General features: G+C 39.0%; 1 protein-coding gene across 2 annotated transcripts in view; it reads right to left on the bottom strand.

The window, feature by feature from the left end:
- Positions 1–22107, bottom strand: part of TBC1D22A (TBC1 domain family member 22A) — an 839044-nt gene that overhangs the window by 578941 nt on the left and 237996 nt on the right. For both annotated transcript variants that reach the window (XM_077468512.1, XM_077468511.1), the window contains exons 6-7: positions 8145–8273; positions 4725–4787 (exon numbers count right to left, since the gene is read on the bottom strand). In XM_077468512.1, coding sequence (XP_077324638.1) covers positions 4725–4787; positions 8145–8273 — 192 coding nt within the window. The remainder of the gene's footprint in view (positions 1–4724; positions 4788–8144; positions 8274–22107) is intronic.

The raw sequence follows: 22107 nt of genomic DNA, 5'->3' as shown, positions 1-22107 counted from the left end.
GCCACACTATTCAGATATTTGTAAAAAAAAAAAAAAAAAAAAAAAAAAGTTTGAAAAGCATTTATAAAATTTTCCTTCCACTTCACAATTATGTACCACTTTGTGTTGGTTGATCACATAAAATCCCAATCAAATACATTTATGTTTTTGATTGTAGCATGATAAAATGTGGAAAATCTCAAGGGGTATGAATACTTTTTCAAGGCACGGTAATGCTTTCTACACCCCCGCCTAGGCAGATGGGAAGTCCAAAACCAGTCTTAGGGGTGGCACAGCCCCATAATAAAAATAAATAAACTTGGGACTGCCTGCAGCACAAAGAGCTGCCTAAGAACCTTCAAGTGGAAGTCCATGCAAAAACTTAAATTCCTGCATCTATAGCCACCAGCATTCTAACACTAACCTCTTTAGCCCTGTAAAGAAAAAAAAACAGTACACATACCTTTTTTGAAGCTGCTCCGACTGGATCCCACATGGAGCTGCCAGCCGCGGCTTCACTTTGGAGGTGGATGCAGAGGACACGGATGAGGATGGAAGTCCCACAGTAAATCTATGGATAACATCACTTGCCATTCATTTCACAGGTATTGTCAGCCATGTCCTCTGCAGAAATTCCTCCGCTGGAGATCGGGTTCAAAAAAAGTATGTATATTCATTTTTTTCTTTACAGGGCTAGAGAGGTTAAGCGTTAGATCGGTGGAGTATATAGATGCAGGGATTTTAGTTTTTGCATGGACTTCCACTTTAAGTATTAAGCTGGCATAACAGGTGGGGCGGGGGTTTAACATCTGTGTGGAACATCACCCAGCTCATTTCTGTCAGCGGTCAGTCCCTTCTCGTAAATACCTTCTGCAGTAAGAATGAAAATAGGGATTTTAAATGATACCCAGTGGTCCTAATAACAAAGTGGCTATCAATCTTCAAAGACAGGGTCACACCTGTAGCTGTGCCACGGCTCTGGACCAATTAATACAGTACACTTAGGTCTGGAAGGTTCCAGCCCAGATAACTGCATATAGAGCCCAGCTCTAGAAGCAAAATAGCAGGAATCTTGATTGAAAAAAATGAACAGAGATTTTCTCAAATATAAAAAGCAGACTTCTTCCATCAAAGCAGAGAAATGGCACTGGAGTAGAAAGGATTTTACCAGGCTGTCCACTCCCCGTTTTTTTTTTTTTTTTTTTTTTTGGGGGGGGGGGGGGTTTGTGTCCTAACCAGTCTCTGAATTCCTGTGTCCGTGAGCGGTTGAAATGGAAATGAAGACTACAGTCTCTGTGAAAGAATGCCCAAACTGGTGATGAGGATGACGTTCCTAAATGTACCTGCATTTACAACACCTTCACCCACCACTGTATTAATTACCACTGCTTATAGGGTTTTTGGTTTGGTTTACACCAGATCGTGGTGTAGGAAAGGCATGTTTCATGTGCTTTTCTGACACCACGTTCAAAAAACATTGCCTTTGCAATCTTCTGCAGTTGCCAATACACATTAACGACACCCCAGACACAGATCACAAATGCACTGCATTTGTGGGCACCAGATCGCATGGTACCAAAGTACTAATACTTTTTAATAATTTGACTTATATGTACAAGTAAGAGATGCTACATGATATCATAGTATGTTTTATTTAAATATGGCAGAGACTCTGCTGATCCATTGGTCATATTCTCATATATCAACAGATAATTATACCCGAACAGCACATTATTCTAGATGGCTTCACATTCTATGGTTGGATACAGTTTAAAAAAGTTCAATAAAATTGTATCCTTACTTTGTGCCACAAACTACAAAAAAGTGAAAAATGCAATTCACAAAAAAAGTTCAAGACCCACATTATTAGGTAAGAGAGAAGCCCATTGTTTCCCAAGAAACGGAGCACTGGATAATAAAATACATGCACATTTCAATAAAGAGATTGGTTAGGGTTTTGATCAACCATGACAAAAGCTGATGTATCTGTCAATCATCAGCCGAAAAGATAATATTTATATTCCTTTGCAATGATAAATATTTTGAATGAGAGCTCTCTTGTGTGAAGTGCAAATTCTGATAATTACTTCCCTCATGCATCTATTAACACCCGAGGAGGATTACAATTTTTCACTTTTCTTGTTTGATGGTCAAACTGGAGCTGGAAAAGTTAACTTGGTAACTGGCAAAGTAACAGAAATTAAATAGATAAAAATGCTATATTATATCTTAAAGGGAAGTCCCCACGCATTTGAAAAGCTTTATAAATTCATATTTACATTATGTATCATGCTAGCCTCTACATATTTGGATAAAAGGGTTTTGCTCATATAAGTGGAAGTATAGTAAAATAGTAAGCCTACTCCCACTCCCATTGTAAGTCTATTCTAACTACCATGTAAAGAAAATAAGTATATACTTACCTATGCTGAGGGCAATCTGGTCAGGTCACATAATCGGTCCAGCAGTCGGCTTCGGTGTATGGAAGAGATTGTCAACAGCTGCAGAGTCTAAGTGATGATGTCATCCATAGGTTTACTCTGGGCAGCCATTGTCAGCTGTCCCTCCTCTACACTGACGCCACTGAGAGCCGATCCTGTGATTGGACCACAGCACCTTCAGAATTGGTAAGTGTAGACTTCTTTCCTTTACAGGGCAATTAGGATAGGCTTAGCATAGGGGTGGGATTAGGTGTAGGCCTAGTTAGTATTTGACTGAAATCCCACTTGCTAACTGTGCCATAGCCGAATGTTTTGGAGGGTGTCTTATGACGTCCTCCCATGAGTGTGCCCGCTGCGGAATGCAGTGTGATCGCTGTGTCCTTAAGGCACAGCTGATCACAGATCAGGGTAAAGGGCCAGTAACAGCAGCCCTTTAGCCACATGATCAGCTGTGTTCAATCACAGCTGATCAAAATAAAAACAAAAGCCGGTTATTGGCATTACTTTCCTAAGGCTGACAGCGCAAGGAGAGGAGAGCTGATAGCCAGCTTTTGTGAAAGGAACATCTACACTGGTTAAGTGTTCCGATTATTAATGCAGTCCCACCAGTGCTGATAATCAGTGCCCACCAGTGCTAACAATCAGTGGATCCTCATCAGTGCCACCAGTTCTGATCAATAGTGCCTTAGCAGTGCCACCTATCAGTGCCCATCAGTACTGCCTCATCAGAGCATACCAGTGACGGAGAAAGATTACCTGTTTGCAAAATTTTATAACTATGAGGTTTTTGGGGAGTTTTTTCCCAGTCTTTTTAAGTTTATTTATCAAAAAATAGAAAACCCAGTAATGATTAAATAACACGAAAAGAAATCTCTGTGAAAAAAAAAAAAATGATAAAAAATTCATATTGGTAGTATTACATGACTACGCATTTGTCAGTCAAAGTGTGACAGCACTGACAGCTGAAAATTGGCCTGGGCAGTAAGGAGGTAAAACTGCCCAGTAGGCAAGTAAAATGATGGCAGGAGGAATGCACTCTCGTTCTGGGACACCATCATACGACGGCGCCACAGAACCGCCGTTCAGGCACGCAGTGCAGTGATTGTGACCACAATCTCGATAAAGAGCCGATGACGCGGCTCTTTACCCATGTAATCAGCACAGTTGTGCTATGTTCCTAAAGTGCCATATACTTTTACACGTAAAGCGTCACTAAACTTATAGCATAAAAAACTACTAATAGATGCTGTATTATATGTTGTTCATACTCAGTTACAAAGATTTGTTTTCTGTATTCTGCAAAAAGTCTGGTTAATTCTGCTGTTCTCCATCTTCTGTCTATGTCCCCACTGCAGTTGGGGATTTGCAGAGCAGTGTTGGCAACTCTGCACATGCACACGCTCTGTGTTCAGTGAGTTTCTATGCTGAGCATTTCCTCCCTATCACATCTGAGCAGCCCATGTGACACATGTGGGAGCATGCACAGTGGTAAATGATAGCTCACTCCCTTCCCTTCTCTATGCTCACTAACCAGCAAAGCACAATGGTGGGGGGGGGGGGGTGGAAAATACATGTAAACTGATGGAGGCTTCACTTCCCTCTTATTCTAAGGCACAGGCTAGAGGGGCCTGTAGAACTGATAAAAAATCTACTCATGTCATGTTATTATTGTAAGATTGTGCCATTTACTATAAAGATTGTAATAAGTACCTATGCCTATGTCCAGAAGTTCTATATTAAGGATTTTTGTAGAGGCTTGTATGGATTTTAATGGTAGTGCTTTGGACACCACTAATCGATTATAAAAATGTATTTATTACAAAACTATTAAAAAAGACAGATATACAAACACATAGCAATTCATCGGCACTAAAAAAGCTCTCTAATAAATCGGATAAATATGATGATATAGCCAAACACATAAGTCATATCTGAATTCTTTCCGACATGTTTTGCGGTTTTATTTCTGCTTCTTCGGGAATAGAGAGCACATGTATCAGAGGCCAGGAAAGCACCCACTCATGTAGGATGCCGCGGGCAATGTCTTCCCCAGCGGGCATTGGGAGCATTAAATGTAGAGAAACTCACACTCAGTCCATAGGTATTCCCAGATGAGGGGGAGGGGGGCAGTCTTAATAATTGGTCTAGTGTTGTCAGGAGAAGGGAAAACAATACTTCCAACTCTGGCGGTTTCGGGGGGATATTTACTCCATATGAACATGTCCATGGGAGGTGTCAGTTACAAATGTATGAAGTGGAACAATATAGGTTGCCAGACCTCTTAACTCAAAGATACACACTTACCTCTGTAACTACTGGTTGAAGAATTAATGTCTCAGGACTCATTCTAGGAACATCTATCTGAATCTGTAATGAAAAAAATAAATATATTTTAAACGTTCTTTCATTTTCCAAAGTCAAGCTTCAAGTTTGGCAAACATTTTTTTCAGCTTGGCTATGCAACGAATTGATATGCTCTTAATCGTATTCTGCCTTACATATTCTATGAACGATTTATTTAGACAATGTGAAACATTGCTGCTTTCCTCTAATGTCACTGTAATATATTTGCATATTTACGAGTTCTCTGCTAGCTGGTGATTCAAAGAGGAGAATGATTTGAAGGGCAACTGAAGTTCTGTGATTAAAATAATTAGAATAAACAATAAACATAGCCTATGGCTGAATTTGCAACAAAATATTTAGGGCTGGTTCTCGCCAGAACATGGTTAAGGAAAGGCGTGCTCCGTGCGCGTTTCCTGCACAGTATTCAAATGCACTTGCTATCTGCTGTGGGTGGAAATACCTGGCTAACTGCACCCAAAAAGCAGATCACACATGCAGTGTGTTTGCGGGCACCAGATTGCATGGTACTGCAGCAGTATCTGATTTGGTGCGGAGCACATTTCAAAAGAGATGCATGCACTACTTTTTGTATGATCCTGTCCCACTTGCAGCCCATTCATTTGCTGCCAAATCCCACTTTAGAGAATGCACAGGAATCACACAGGAAGTTTGTATGCATTCCTTTGTGATTCTGATGTGAACCAGCCCTAATGCTTTATTGCGCATTCACTGTAGAAATTAAGGTTGGTGAGCATTTTTACTGCCAATTTATCAGGGGAATTTCTTTAAATTTGTGTAATTTGCAATCATCATCAAATTTGAATAATGTGAAACCACTTAGGATCACTATTCTGCTTCATTGTACATAAATAGTTGCATGTACCATTTACTGATTTTCAGGATCCTTTTTAACCACATCAATAATGGCCACTTTCGCCCCCTTCCTTCCCAGACCAATTTTCAGCTTTCAGCGCTCTCGCACTTTCAATGACAATTGTGTGGTCATACTACGCTGTACCCAAATTACATTTTTATAATTGTGTTCGCACAAATAGAGCTTTCTTTTGGTGGTATTTATTCACTACTCTGCTTTTTTTTTTTTTTTTTTTTCTTCTTTTTAAAGAGAGGAAGTTTGGGGGAAAAAAAAACAATATTTTCTTCTCTCTGTTTTAAAAGAAATCCAATAAAATCTAATTTTGTCATACATTTAAGCCAAAATGTATTCTGCTACACGTTTTTGGTAAGAAAAATTCCGTTAAGTGTATAATAATTGGTTTGTGTGAGCACGGACAAATGTACGCAAATGATCATGTACAGTTGTGCACAGGTGATCACGGACATATGTGTGCAGATAATCATTAGGACATGTGATTTTGGGATATATGTGGGGGAGAGGTGTTATTTGGGGACATGTGTTTTACATTGTGTGGTGACACTAGGTTGGTGATCAGTGAGTAAAAATCTGTAAAAAAAAAAAAAAAAGCTCATACTCACTGATCACCAGCCAGCTGCAGCAATCCCCTCTCCTCAATGACAACTTCTGTGTGAGGAGAGGAGAGCCAATTGCCTAGCAACTGGCTATGTGTTCACATCACATGATGCTGTGATTGGACACAGCCATCATGTGATCAGGAGGGCCAATCACAAATCTCCTGCCGTTCGGAGATGCGGTGTGTCCGGGTGACACGAGTGCATCGGGATAGCACCGCTGCGCAGACCCACGCAATCCCCCTCCTTCTGAGGGACGTTCCTGAACATCCACTCAGAAGGAGGGAGCGCCCACCCGACCATTTATATACATTGGCCGGGTAGGAAGTAGTTAATCTTGGATGCGCAAAGATTTTGTAGAAAACACATAATCCTCTTTCTTCGGTTTTCTATAGGTATATATATATGGATGGTCCTGAAGGTGTCTTCAAAGCTTCCAAAGTCATCAGCAGCAGAGTTGTTGGAATTTCAGGTTAGAAAAGCTACATTTAAAATCATTTAGCAGTTAATGTAAGATCTCAGAGGCAACTTTAAACTATTTGAGAAGATCTTGGGGCTGTATTTCTCCTTACCACACACCCTGGTGGTCCAACTTCTATGACTTCTCTTTATTCTATACTGTGTCGTTCTACTGCACATTAAGGTCACCAGTTAGTCATTAACCACTTGCTGACTGGTTCATAGCCGAAAGACGGCTACAGCGCGGTCAGCTTATTCTGGGAGGATATCCGTGAGGCGGGAGAGGAGAGGCATAACAGTGGACTGCCTATAGACCACTGTTCTGTGAAGGAGGAAGATGAAGGTCTTGTATTTCTGATAAGCAGAAACAAGGATCTCTGGATTTCTCCAGTCACAGCATCCCCCCCCCCCCCCCCCCCAAGTAAGAAAGTACTCTCTAGGAGCACACTTAACCCTTTGATCGTCCTTGATGTTAACCCCTTCCCTGCCAGTGTCATTAGTACAGTTACAGCGCAAATTATTTAGCATTGATCACTTTGTTAGTGTCACTGGTCCCCAAAATAGTGTCAAAAGTATTAGTTAGGTGTCTGATTTGCCCACCTCAATGTAGCAGTCCCACTAAAAATTGCTGACCACCACCGTTACTAGTAAAAAATAGAAATTTCCATAAAAATATCCCCTAGTTTGTAGGCACTATAACTTTTGCACAAACCAATCAATATATGCTATTTGGGATATTTATTACCAAATATATATGTAGTAGAATGCATATTGGCCTAAATTGATGAAGACTTTTTTTAAAAAAAATTCTTCATTGGATACGTTTTATAGCAGAAAGTAAAAAAACATTTTTTTTTCTAAATTATTGGTGTTTTTTTTTGTTTATAGAGCAAAAAATAAAAACCGCAGAGGTGATCAAATACTACCAAAATAAAGCTCTATTTGTGTACAGCATCACATGACCACGTAATTGTCAAAGTAACGCAGCGCCATACTGCAAAAAAGGGGGATAAACCTTCCGGGGCTGAAGTGGTAAATGATAAAATGAGTAGTTTTTCAGAAAGATGGTACTGTTGTTGCATATTGTAATATGTCAGGAATTTATGCATGCAGATTTTGAAAAGGACTTGTGAATAAGATGTTCTCCTCATGGGCATTTTGAGGGGCTAGGGAGGTTTATTTGTAGTTCTCATAACAGCTCAGTACAATAAAACATATTAACATTGTTAAAAGAGGACTACTACTGTTTGTTAAACAAGATGTTTTTTGCCTGAATCACAATTCTTCAAACTAACGTTTGCACACTTCTAAAATGGAGCTCCAGGAAAATATAAACTGCTTATGACAAACTTCCATGGTAGCATCTAATTTCATTAATAAAATATTAAGGAACGGAAGTAGAAAGTGCTTTAATGGGAAACATTGCAATACCTGTCTGTATGTGCTTTGATTTGTTTCATCATTTCTGGAATTGTAGTACTGTTCTATGAAGGCAAAGTACTCTTTTTGCTTTCTCTTTAGTGTCCCCTCTCTTCTTTCCACATTTGCTGGCAGATAACCCTACATTAAAAAAAAGAAAGGAGGGAAAATGTGAATTCACAAAGTTAATTTACAGAAAGACAAATGAGCAGGTTATCGGCACAGATGAGCGAATAATTGAAAATTATTGCTGCCAACAGGTCATCAATCTGCTCCTACAAACCAACTTTTCTTTTCTTTTTTTTTTAATTTTAAAAGAAACATCTCCCCACTGATAATAGCGGTCAGTGTGTTAAAACTGTTAACTTTTGAAGAATATATTAATATCTAATATTCTTGTATTTCAGAGGCGTTTCTGGATGAATAGCAAATTCTTTGTGTAAATATGTCTGTGTCCTCTCTCCTAGAGGGTGTGTGAATGAGAAGTGCGTCTGTCTTTATCCAAGGCCTCATCGACACCAAAATGTAAGGAACTTGTTTCATAATAGAAATTGTAGAATCCTTGGTTCATAAAAAACTTCAAGGAAAGTTGTTCAATCAGAAAGATAAGCAGAGACAAGAGTTGCATATTTACATCTGGTAACATATGGTATGGTGATGGCTTCAGGACGAAGAGATATCAGATGTTACATTGTCCAAAGTAAGGTTCCTTCCCTCTCTTCCCACCTCTCTTCCTAACTAGCCATTCAACTCTAAATTCTTATGCTGTTTCATAATGTTAATGTCAGCATATCCTAGAGTAAAACCCATTCTTGCATATAAGTTTCTATGGCTTCAGTCTAAAGTTAAGTTACCTAACTCCACCCATTGTCCTGACATAGTAACTCAGAATAGAAGTACCTACACAGCAAAATGACCTCTCTCTGTCTTCTGCCCTGTAACCTTCAGAGACTAACACTAATTACATTATAACAGTCATGTATTTCATATATTTTTCAAAAACGTATCACTTAAAATAGTAATATACTCAAAATCGCTAACAAACTTATATTAAGAAGGACCCCCACTGCTAGAGTGATGTATGCTCATAATCCTTTCTGCTACGGGTAGCTACATCAGGAGGATACTTCAGCACAAGACAATAAAAAATAAATAAAAAAAAATCTTATTCCCAATTCCTTATTCTTAATCCTATTGGACAGCAAGGCAGCTCATAATAGTAATGGATCAATAGGTAAATATGGAGGTCAGGAGGGGGTATCAAGCTTCGACATTAGCAGGAAGCCTCAGAGATTTGACCTTTACAACACACCTGCTTTACAACATTGTAACGTACAATAGTCTAAAGGACAAGACAGTCATGCCACTCCATTAGGGTAAGCATGGCAACTTACCCTGAAAGTGATAATAAAGGCAGATTTTACTTTTTAATAGCAAACCTCAGGTTAGGTTAGGTTATACTTCATCTGATCTGTGTAGTGGTTTTGTACAGAGCAGCCCCAATCCTCCTCTTTGCGGCTCCCCCACTGGTGCTCCTGGAACCTCCATCCTGCCAAGTGCCCCCACAGTAAGCAGCTCGCTCCCAAACCACTGCTCTGTGTGTCTATTCACACATGGAATGTTGTTCAGCCACTCTCCCGCTTTTTCCTCATTGGCTCACTGGCTGCCAATGGAAGAAACCCACATCACTGGATAGAGATGGGGCTCTGGTAAGTATTAGAGGGGCTGCTGCACAGAAAAAGTTTACCTTCAAGCATAAATGCAAAAAACTTGAGCCTTAATAACCACATTAAGATCCATATCGCTGTCCCTCAGTGATCCCCAGGAATTTCCCACAACATTTTGGGGAACTGTTATTGAGGAAATTACTAGTTTGTATTAGCTAAGGGCATGAGAAGCCTTTACCATAGCTGAAAGCCTAAACAACTGTAGCACTTTTGTATTGGTGTAGAATTTATAGGATGCCGAGATAATTGAGTAAATACTGTAAGTTCTAATGGGGGAAGAAAAATCTACAGCACACAGTTTATAGCAGATTTCTGCAAGACATTATTTGCAGTGATCCTATTCAATCCTAGAACCCAGTAGAATAATTTATACATTTTCAGCCATATAAAACTGCTAAACAGACAATGACCAAAATGAAGTAGTTTTATTTATGTCATCATATCGTCTGGCAAGGTCTTAATCAAGAAATGGTTTTCTATGATTTTAATTAATTACTCACACTGAAAAGAAAACAGTGTGATTACTGATCCTTTTATGTAAATTATCTTTATCGTATTGGCATTTAAATTACATTATATTGCATAAGTGTATGTAAATAATCTTTATATTATTGACATTTTACTTGCATAATCTTGATATAGTGCACACCGAACAGCTGGAAATGTGTTCTGTAAGAAATCAAACTTTTTACTTCTGCAGAGCTATGGACAATTTGCTCCCAATAAGAACAACCATTTTATTCCCTGAAATCCCCGCCCCGTGGACGTCATTATTCTAAACGAATGATGTGCACTTTGCACACATCGCCTCCTGGGATATGTACCTCTCATATTCCAGGAGGCCTAGTCTTCATTGGGAAAGAAGGAAGGGGTGGAGCCAGGTGGCGCGTCATCAGATAAGCCATTGGGTTGATCCAAAAGAGCTGGAAGCTTACTGAGGACGTCACAGAAGATGTTGGCATGGGAACGTGGGGGGGGGGGGGTCCAGAGATCTCAGCAAGACAATGCTGGATCTACTGGGTGGGAGAGTATCTTAAATGTGCAGGACCAGCAACCAGGTAAGTGGGGGTTAAAAAAGGGGGGGGGGGGGGGGGATATGGAGTGTAAAGTTCCACTTTAATAAAAATATACTGAACTCCAAATCCATATCTTAATACAAACTGATAGATCAGGCCTTAAGTGTCTAAATAAAGAATTTCCACATACACTATATTACCAAAAGTATTGGGACGTCTGCCTTTACAAAACATGAACTTCAAAATGGTATCCCAGTCTTAGACCGTAGGGGTCAGTATCAAGTTGGCCCACCCTTTGCAGCTATAACAGCTTCAACTCTTCTGGGATGGCTATACAAAAGGTTTAGGAGTGTGTCTATAGGAATGATTGACCATTCTTCCAGAAGTGTATTTGTGAGGTTAGGCATGGATGTGGACGAGAAGGCCTGGCTCACAGTCTCCAATCTAATTAATACCAAAGGTGTTTTACCTGATTGAGGTCAGGACTCTGTGCAGGCCAGTCAGTTCCTCTACCCCAAACTCGCTCATCCATATCTTTATGGACCTTGCTTTATGCACTGGTCCAAATCATTTGGTGGAGGGGGGGGGATTATGCTGTGGGGTTGTTTTTCCAGGGGCTGGGCTTGGCCCCTAAGTTCCAGTGAAGGGAACTCTTAAGGTGTCCGCATACCAAGACATTTTGGACAATTTCATATTCCCAACTTTGTGGGAACATTTTGGGGATAGCCCCTTCCTGTCCCAACATGACTGCGCACCAGCATATAAAGCAAAGTCCATAAAGAAATGGATGAGCGAGTTTGGGGTGGATGAACTTGACTGGCCTGCACAGAGTTCTGACCTCGACCGATAAAACACCTTTGGGATGAATTCGAGCAGAGACTGCAAGCCAGGTCTTCTCGTTCACATCAGTGCCTGACCTCACAAATATGCTTCTGGAAGAATGGTCAAACATTCCCATAGACATACTCCTAAACCTCGTGGAAAAGCTGAAAAGGTTGGGCCAACTCAATGTTGAACCCTACGAACCAAGACTGGGATGCCCTTAAACTTAGCATGTATGCAAAGGCAGGCATCCAAATACGTTTGATAATATAGTGTATCTTGCAGTATCTCCTAACATATAGGCACAGTATAGTCAGAAACTGCATGAAAAGTGGAATGAGGCATTTACAATGGTGCACCACGAGACATGCAGAGGGGATTACTATATATTAACATTTTGGTGATTTTTTTTTCTTTTAAAGGATAACTAAACCAATAATAAAAATGTTATATATTGTAGCTCAGATGTGGTGGTTGCTTTTCTTTTTCTTTTTGTTTGTTTTTTTCAGGGAAAGTACATTTTCAGCAAATATATAAAACACATAATCTTGTCAGAAATGCAGTGTACTTGGTCATTTCTATGAGCTGCACTGAAGAATATCTTCTTTCCTAGCCATCTTCTGTAAACTACCACTTGCTCTGCCCATCATGTAATGGAGATGAAGAGATTCGGACATGTATGTGGCCCATATCAGGAGAGCAGCCCTAAGTGAAAACCCTTGTCCCTTCATAGAGATACAGTGGAGAAGTAAAGTAGGCACCCAGAGACAGAAATTGTGTTGCATTTATAACTAGAAAATGCATTTCCTGGAGAAAATGCGTGGGAATGCTGAATAGCATCAAAACTGCCCCACATATTGCCTCCATCAAAACTGCCCATCATATTCCTCTATTATAAATCAGTACATGGTGTGTCTGTGCTCTCCCCCATCACCCATCAGTGTGTATAAGAAGAAGTGTTGGTAACCATGGAAACAAAACAGACAACAAAAGCCTGGCTGCCCTAAATTTAATGAAATTTTCTGAAATTATCACTAAACTTAAACAGCTTTATCACAAAAACTGTAAAAGATACCAAACTGAAAAGATATAGCCTGATAGCTGAATATTTTGTGAACATTTTAAAGTTTGTTTGGCGTCTGTAGGTGAAAATATGAAGGAGCTGAAACTTTTGGCAGCGGAAGAAGATTTTATGGATTTTAAGCATGCTCTCATTGACTTCAACGTTAAAAAAGTGTTAAAAAGCGTAATATTTTAAAAAGTATAAATAGTAGAAAAAAAGTTGAAGGAGAGCACACATCAGCTGAAAGAGCTGAACGTTTTAAAAGTTGAATGGCTTTAATAGCTGAAAGTATGCAGAAGTTACCCAAAGCCAAAAAACATACGGAATAATAATAAAAAGATGATGATGATGATTAATAAATAAAGAAACGAATAATAATAGTGGGACTGCTAAAGCAGTCCCACTAATAACATATTGGTTTGGGGTTTAGATACACTTTAAGTTTCCCATTAGGAAAAGATCCATAGGAAATAACTCCAAAAAGCTATAAATATAGTAAAATTGATTGTGCCATCTACTTTCCACAAAAAGATTACTAATGTCCTGTTTGGAATCCAAGTGCATTCAGTGGAATCACTGGCATTATTTCAAAATACATAAAAAGGCTGTGTTAGAAAAAAAAAAACACAGAATTTTGTATCTGTGCCGACCTATGACTTGGATAACTCAGAATGAGGAGAAGCAAATTTAATGGATGTGCTTTGATTTCGTTTACAGTTTGAGTAAATGTTTCATTTTGTATTCATGCTCTTTGCATTATTAACCATTTAAGGAATACAAAATTTAGAGATGCTCAGCATGTTTTGTTACGATGATGGTAAAATTCTCTTTCAGCAAGCGAAGACACTCTGCAGGCCATACACAGCTGCAACGCCTGTACTTTAAGAGGCATGTCGTAATGTTTGGCTTGAATATGTAAGCAGTAGCCTAAATACCATTACCACTCATCGGGCTTTGTAACCCGTCATAATTAATTGTGCAAAAGCTTCGCCAAGTTAGACAGAAGGAAAGGTTTGCTTGAAGTAGTATGATGATACGGGTTCTCCTGAAAGAACGATATTCTGATCACATCTCTTTTGAAAGACGGTATTTTCTTCAGAGGAAAACATTTCTTTAATGACAACAACCACCGCAGAGAGTAGATATCAACACACTCCAATCTAGCCATGTAGCAGCACTCATTTATTACAAGCCTGCCTTGTTTAAATTGCAAAAGAACATTTTCTATGGCTCATATAAAAAGCAGCAAAGCTCCGACATGGGATATTGTTTTAGTAAATGAAGTGGATGCACCAACTCCAAAAATGCATTTTTATATTTGCTGTAGCTGAGCATATTTAAGGCATACTGTTACTATGTTAAACTTAATTAGCCTTTAAAAATGTTGAACAGATGTTCGCTGTATAAAACCAATTTCACAATAAATAACACAAGACAGCAAGAAACTACTGCTTGATGAGTGCATTCATTATACTTTTTTGTGACCTTTTACATTTCTTGGGGTACTTTTTCTGTAGCCGAGTATGTTTGATTCTACTTAACATGTCATTTACGCTTGGAGTTTGGTTAAGTACGGCCGTCAGCAGACTGTGTCAGTGACATTTTCTAAAAGCACAAATAAAATGTTTCCAGTCTGAAGAATACCTGCCATGCATGTAAATATCTAACAAAAATAATACAACCTTTCTACATATATTATTCAGGAGGAAACGGATAAAATTATAACAGGTGGCTTGAAAAAGGTTAATTCAGCATGGTGGAAGAAATACATTGGATTTCATTAATAAGACTACTCAATGAATATTTATTTATTACAGGAAAAATTGGTGTATATCGCGCTGACATATATCAAATAGCAGTCAGCACAGCGCTAAGACAAGCGTAAATCAAAAGATCAACGCTCAAAAACTCATGATGATAAAAATTAATATACAAACTAGTATATACTGTGCAATGACCATTAAAAAAAAACTTTGAAAAGTGATGTGAAATTCACACCCAAACTAAAGTCCATGTGCCATCATGTAAAGTTTTTTTAAACAATAAATATAAAAGTCCTTGGATAAACAGTGAAAATAGATTATGTAGTCAGAAGTGGAATTCCACGTGACATCCATGTTCAAGTGAAGACACAGACAATAGAACCACCACTGGTTAGTGAGGAGGCTTACAGTAACAAAAGGACGCAAATGGGCATATGCACAGTGAGTCAACGAGGTACATGGCGTAAACACCAAAGTATGGGACCTCCACGTCTGGGCTCCAATTCAAGATGGAAGATAGTTCAATTTTAGTTCAAAATTGGTCAAGAGATGTCACAGAGAAGCAGTCCTCCGAAGCAGCCATCCTGTTAGACCAAATCCTCTCAAAATGTTCAAAGTAGCATGAGGCACAGACAAACACACTTGGATTTCTCCAGAATAACAAAAGGCTTTTTTCTGTTTTCATCTAGTGATCCGGCCAGTCATTCTACTAAAATGGCTTGATTAAGCATCTATATTGATGTGAAACACCTTAGCCTGTCTGTATCTTTCATCACCATGATGTAACAGATATTGGATCTTCTACACTGTTTTTCCACGAATAAAAGGTGTTATTCAGATTGCAGCCGTTCAGCTGTTTTCTTCAATTTTCTACAACATTGCAGAGCCTGCACCTGAAGTTGTGAATGGGGAGGGCAGTTATGAGAGACACCAACATGCTTGGAGCGGCATTGATACCTTAAACCTACCAGCATGTCTTTGGAGTATGGGAGGAAATGCATGCAGGCACAGGGAGAACATGCAAACTCCATGCAGGAAATGCTATGGCTGGGATTGGAACCAAGGAACCTAGTGCTTAGAATTGTAATATCATACAATTTTTAATCTGAAAGTTTATAAAACATGTCTGAATGCACCTACAGAAATTATCAATGCCCCTTTTTTCCAAAGGAGGGAAAAACATCTAATAGCTGATCAATATAATTTTCTTTTTAACCACTTAACAACTGGCCCATAGCTGAATGAAAGCTACAGGGCGGTTCGATAACTCTGGGAGGGCGTACATTGACATCCTCTCAGAACTGCGCTCCCGCGCGCCCCCCTGGGGTGCACACAGGGGAGCATCCATGACCACCGCCCATCCCTCCATCAATCCCGCCATCAATCCCGCCATCCATACACGGCCCTCAATACTCAGCCATCCCACCATCCATACTCAGCCATCAATACTCATCCATCCTTCTGTCATACTTATCCACTCATACTCAGTAATACTCATCCATCCATGCTCAGCCATCCCATCCACCCCCAGCCATACTCAGCCTCTGTATGTGGCCAGGCTGTGGAAGTCTCACACATGTGGTATCTCCGTACTCAGGAGGAGTAGGAGAATCTATTTTGGGGTGTAATTTTTGGTATGTACAAGCTATGTGTTAGAAATATTGTATGAATATACAAATTTGTGCTTAAAGAAAATGTGTTTTCGTTTTCTTTCCACATTTTCCAAAAAGTTGAAGAAAAAAATGACATGTTCAAAAGACTCATTATGCCTCAGATTATACGTTGGGGTATTTTCTTTCCAAAATGGGGTCATTTTTGGGGCTTTTCCATTGTCTTGGTGCTCCAGGGCCTTCAAAAGTGTAAGAGATAATCAGGGAATTAGATGTGTCATTTATGCTACAGAAAGCCTCAAGGCGCTTCCTGCATGTCGGGCCTCTATGTGGCCACGCTGTGTAAAAGTGTCACATGTGGTATCGACATACTCGGGAGCAATAGCAGAATGTGTTTTGGGTTGTAATGTGCAGTATACATATGCTGTGTGTAGGAGAAATAACCTGATATGCCAATTTTTTGATTTTGCGAAGAATTGTGGGAAAAAAATTCCAACTTAAAGAAAAATCACCATGCCTCTTACCAAATGCCTTGGAATGTCTACTTTCCAAAAGGGGGTAATTTGGGGGTATTTGTACTTCCCTGGCAGGTTAGGGTCTCAAGAAATAAGATAGGCCATCAGTACTTCAGGTGTGATACATTTTCAGAGATTGGCACCATAGCTTGTGGATTCTAACTTTCACAAAGACCAAATAACATAAACCAATTTGGGTACAGTGTTGCATGACTGAGTAATTGTCATTCAAAATGTGAGAGCACCGAAAGCTGAAAATTGGTCTGGTTAGGAAGGGGGTTTAAGTGCCCAGTGGTCAAGTGGTTAAAAAGGAAAAATATTTGTAAATATTACAGGAAGGATTGGAAAAGAAAATACAAACCAATAGTAATCTTTCCTCAACAACTAAAGCAGAGTACAAACAGTGTCTGTGACTTAGTTGATACATTTCCCCTGAAGCCCATTGCCAGCTTCCTGATACCACCCCACAAGTATTTTTTTTTAAATGCCCCAAAACATATACCTTAATTTCTTCTAGCCAACACAGTAACTTAACGAGTCATTTCTCTTCATATCAGCCAATGGCAGTGAAAAGTAGTTAATGCAGAACTAAACATCATTCAACTAATAATGTGCAATGTTTAGTGCAGAACTGTGACCCCCACAACAGTGTGATGAGGCACCCCAAGTGGTGTGTCCATAACAGCCTGGGCTCACAGGAACTAGCTGGATGATGCTGGCCTTTAATGAACCTGGAAGATTATCTTGGAGCAAAAAGGCCTCTCTCCAATTAACAGCGCCAAAGGTGTTTATTTTTTCCAAGTGCTGGGTTATTTCTGGCTGTGTTCAAGTCCTTAAGAAGAGTACTTAGTTTACAGGATACAAAAATCTATTTCTGGATTTATATAAATCTGCTAAAAATGTTTTCTTTATTTTTTTCTATTTAGTTTTAAAGGGAATGTATAGTATTTTTTTACAAATTGAGCAGGACTAAAAAAATAAATAAAAAATACAACTGTATATTTTTAAGTCGAGTAATCTGAAATATTTTATAATATAATATGGTTTTGCTTTAGCCAACGGCAGCTCCTTTTAACATTGGCATTTCAATTTACAGCCTGTTGAAAAATGCTGTGTGTAGGCTTTCTAGCCCACATGCAATCTAGATATGAATACTTACTTCAGACCTTCACCCCTTATCTTATTTGAAGCTTGCAAAAGGACAAACAGAGCTACTTAAGCTAGCCTGATGGGCTGGTTTAAGTCAATCGATAGATCAACTGCTTTGGGGGGGGGAACAGTACATTGAGGGGGGGGGGGGGTATGTGAAGGATGGAAGAGGACACCACTGTGGTGGAGGGGTGATGTAAAGGGGGCAGAGGACACAGTGATAGGGGGGTGCGGAGAGGTAGGGGACACTGCTATGGGGTGAGAGGACACTACAGTGGATGGGGTGTGATGTGAAGAAGGCAGAGGACGCGTTTATGAGACATTACTTGGCAAAGGAGGGGAATGCTTCCCCAATGGGTATAAAGGCAGCAGTTACTGCACTTACAGAATGGTAAGTGATTCAAACTTTGTGATATATATACATAGGGAGATCCCTGTCACTATGTGGTCAACGGGACAAAAAGTTGTGGGAAAAAGCTCTCCAAGTAAGACATAACCAGCTATAAAAATGCTAAACACTAATTTTCAAGAATTGAGTCACTACTTTCCTAGAATGCGGACTGCTTTTGATTTTTTTTTTTTTAATCTAATGTAAATCAGTTATGCAATACATACACGATATACTATATATATATATATATATATATATATATATATATATATATATATATATATATATATATATATATATATATATATATATATATATATATTTTTTTTTTTTTTTTTTTTTTATCTATTGTGTCGTGTATTTATTTATTTTTTTTTACTGCCATGGGAGGATTGCTTTTATACTCAACATAATCAAAGTAATGGTGTGCTGATCATTATTAAATGAAGTCATGTGTCAATGTAGAGATATTTAAAATTTTATGATGTAATACTTATGCAGGTTTTAGTCTGTCCTTAAGTTTATGAGCTACAAGGTTTTCTTACACTCGCAGTGATCTTTGCTTGTCCAGAAAGCATGAAAGGAGTTGTAATTTAAATGATAGCACATAAAATGACAAGCACTTATTCAAATTAAATCAGCAGATGGCACAGGTTTAGGATGGTATCATTATGGGGTATGTCATGGATCGCTTAATGTAACATTTCAGATCCCTTAAAATGTTAGAAAATGTCAAAAAAGGACAGTTTTATCAGTAAAGTTTATTTTCTTTTTTTTCACTGTTCTATTCAGAAAATAATCTATCAGCACATTATTTAATTTCAGCCCTCATTGATCTACTTGCCCCGGAAAAATGCTAATTTATATCAGGCGTGATCACAGAAACGTATTTTAATTGTTGCTACGTCATGCAAGATAGATAACTTCCTGATTGTATGTTCAATTTGTTAGTTAAAAGTCATACATCTAATCCAGACATGCAATCAAAAGAGAAAAGAGAGATCCACAAAAAATTAAAGGAAGAGAATAAAGACATTCATATTCATTTCTACTCCAAACCTTACGGTACAGATATGCGAACACCTACTTAACAAGACTAAAGAGGGCACTCTTCAGGTCTCGCACAGAAATGGAAGCAGCCAAATGCAACTTCCACCATAAAGCAACTCTACCATTAAAACAAAGCTTGGCATTCATTTACCCCCTGCAAAAAAAAGACATTGAATGCTCAACCTCTCTTGGTGCCCATGCTGTCGATCTCTTCAGTAATGAAGAGAAATCATAAGCTGAAATCTTGAAGATTCTAACATTTCCAGAAGGTTAAAAGGGTAAATAGCAGAGGCATAGGGGCCAGCAGATTGTTGAATCACTGGGCACAGAAGGAGACCAGAAATCTGACATTCCTGGAAGAACTGGATTCTGTAGACACTTCCACCGACTTTGACAATTTACTGATGCAAAGATCAGCACCATGGCTGCAGGAGAGGCGAGTATGTGTTATTTGCAGGGGGCACATTTTTTTTTGTCAATGTGGTTTTTATTGAAGCAGAATAAAGTGGCACAATCACAAAGCATACAATAGCTAGGTATGCACCGAAATGGCCTTTTCGTCATTTTGGCGAAAGAGAATTCATGCTGATAATGGCACCGAAAATCGTGTATGCACAGTAGCGGTGGGAGAACTAGCGGGTGATGCCACTCGTTGTGTGGGCGGCGTGCACTTTTTCCTCGCAGTTAAGACACCTCACTCATAAGCACATTCCCTGCTGAGACGCTGGCATCTTTCCAGCGGACGCTCCTCGTGCTTGTGAGATGCTGCTGGGACCCGAGAGACAGCTTCATAGAGGGCTGCACATAGAATACTCAAATGCAAGAGTGGGCACTGTCCCTCCTGGATGGCTACCAATACTATTATTCGCCGGAGAGCATTGCCTTAAACTGACAAACAATCCAACTAGTAGTTTATTTTACTATAGTACTGAAACTGAAATGATGATCTGTCTATAGCAGTCAAACAACATGTATTACTTACTATTTGGCCTTTGTTAAACAACAAGCCACTCTTGCCATGCAATAGTATTTAAATTAGACTATTGTCTGTCTGCACTGCAGCACATCTGACTTGTAGCAAAAATATTTTATATAACTGAACTGATTAAATATGATTTGAAATGGAATGGCATGCTATTTATTTTTTGGAGCTATTCTGTAGTATACTATAAATTGTTTGCCCTTGTTGTCATTGAATTTGTCATTTTGTCAGCATAGTATAGTTATACTACACACTGCCATGACAGCAAGCACATGAATTTTTTAAACATGACAGTACACAAATAAAATATATATTTAATAAATATATATATTTATTGTGTACTGTCATGTTTAAAAAAAAAAAGCATGTGTTTGCTGTCATGTCAGTGTAGTATAACTGTGTAACTTATAATACTACACTGACAAATTCAACGACAAGTTTGAAGTATGACGATGAAGTATATATTATAGTATACTACAGAATAGCTAAAAAATAATAATTTTGCAATCTATTCCATTGCAATAGAAATTTAATCAGTGCAATTATCTTTTTGGTACAAGTCAGATGTACTGCAGTGCAGACATAACTACCTTGCATGGCAAGAGCTGCACCGTTTAAAAAAAAAAAAAAAAAAAAGAGAGATTGGTTTGTTTTTTATTTTTTAAGCTGCCTCCTGGGCCTCCCGGCAACACTGAGCGCACATCAGTGGATGTTAGCTGAAAATAGTTTATCTCTTCTATCTCCATTTGAACAGTTAACAAAAGAAATAAGCTCAACTAATGCTTCCATTTGTGAAGTTATTCCCTTGATTGCTGCATTGAAGCGTCTGCAAGGAAAAGAGATAGAAACAGACCATGGCATAAAAACTGATAACACCACTCTACTGGAGGCCGTTACCAACCGGTTTCAAGACACCGAGTCCAACCCTCTGTACTGCATTGCAACAGTTCTAGATCCTCGATTGAAAGTGCATTATTTTAATGTTGAGAAAAAGTAGCGTGCACGGGAAATGATACAGGCACAAATGGAGGTGGTGGAAGCATCTGATGAAGGAGTTTTGAGGTGTAGCAGAGGAAAGTGAGAAGAAACGGTTGCATACAAGTGAAGAGAAACACGCTCCCTCCATATCTGATATGTTTGAAGAAATTTTACATGAATGCATCCCGATCCATAGCAGTGCCACAACAAGTGTAGCTACCCAACAGCTGGACATTTATTTAGCTGAACAGCCTATCGCCAGAAGCGACAATCCCCTTGAGTACTGGCGCATTGACATTTTCTTTTGCTTGCGTGCAGATATTTACCTGCCCCAAGCATCAGTACAGAGAGTGAGAGCCTATTCAGTCTAGCATCTCATATTCTTGATGAGAAGAGAAACCGTCTCTCCTGAACTACTGTACATACATAGTTTGTTGCTGTTGCGCCAAACTATGTCTCTCCATAAGCTGTCAGCCCGCTGCATGTGCAAATGCAAAACGGTATGTTCTGTATCTGTGGCTGTCTACATACACCAGTACTATACACTATAAATGCACTGTGTTCCAGGTATAGGCAGAGACTTACAGAAACACAGACTAGTCTACATTGCTTGCTGTGATTGGCTGAGCATCGCTGCTGTAAACTAGTCTGTGTTCCAGGATGTCTCCGCTCATAGCCAGGGCCCGGAACACAGTGCAGTCTACTGTACAACTATGTATGTAACCCACAGCTACATACATACACTTTTATTGCACATGCACTTTTATTGCACGTGCAGCCACTGGCACCTTAGGGAGAGAGAACTGAATTACTAGTACTGATTTAATTTAAAACTGAACAAAAAATAAATAAAGTCTTCTTAGAATTAGTCTTAGGCATTTTTATATTTATTATTTTTATGCCTTTTTT

This window comes from Lithobates pipiens, unplaced genomic scaffold, assembly GCF_037356315.1.
Source record: "Lithobates pipiens isolate NorthernLeopardFrog02 unplaced genomic scaffold, aLitPip1_a1.2 Scaffold_8, whole genome shotgun sequence".
NCBI classification, from domain to species: domain Eukaryota; kingdom Metazoa; phylum Chordata; class Amphibia; order Anura; family Ranidae; genus Lithobates; species Lithobates pipiens.
This window is presented reverse-complemented; position numbering and strand designations above follow the sequence as displayed.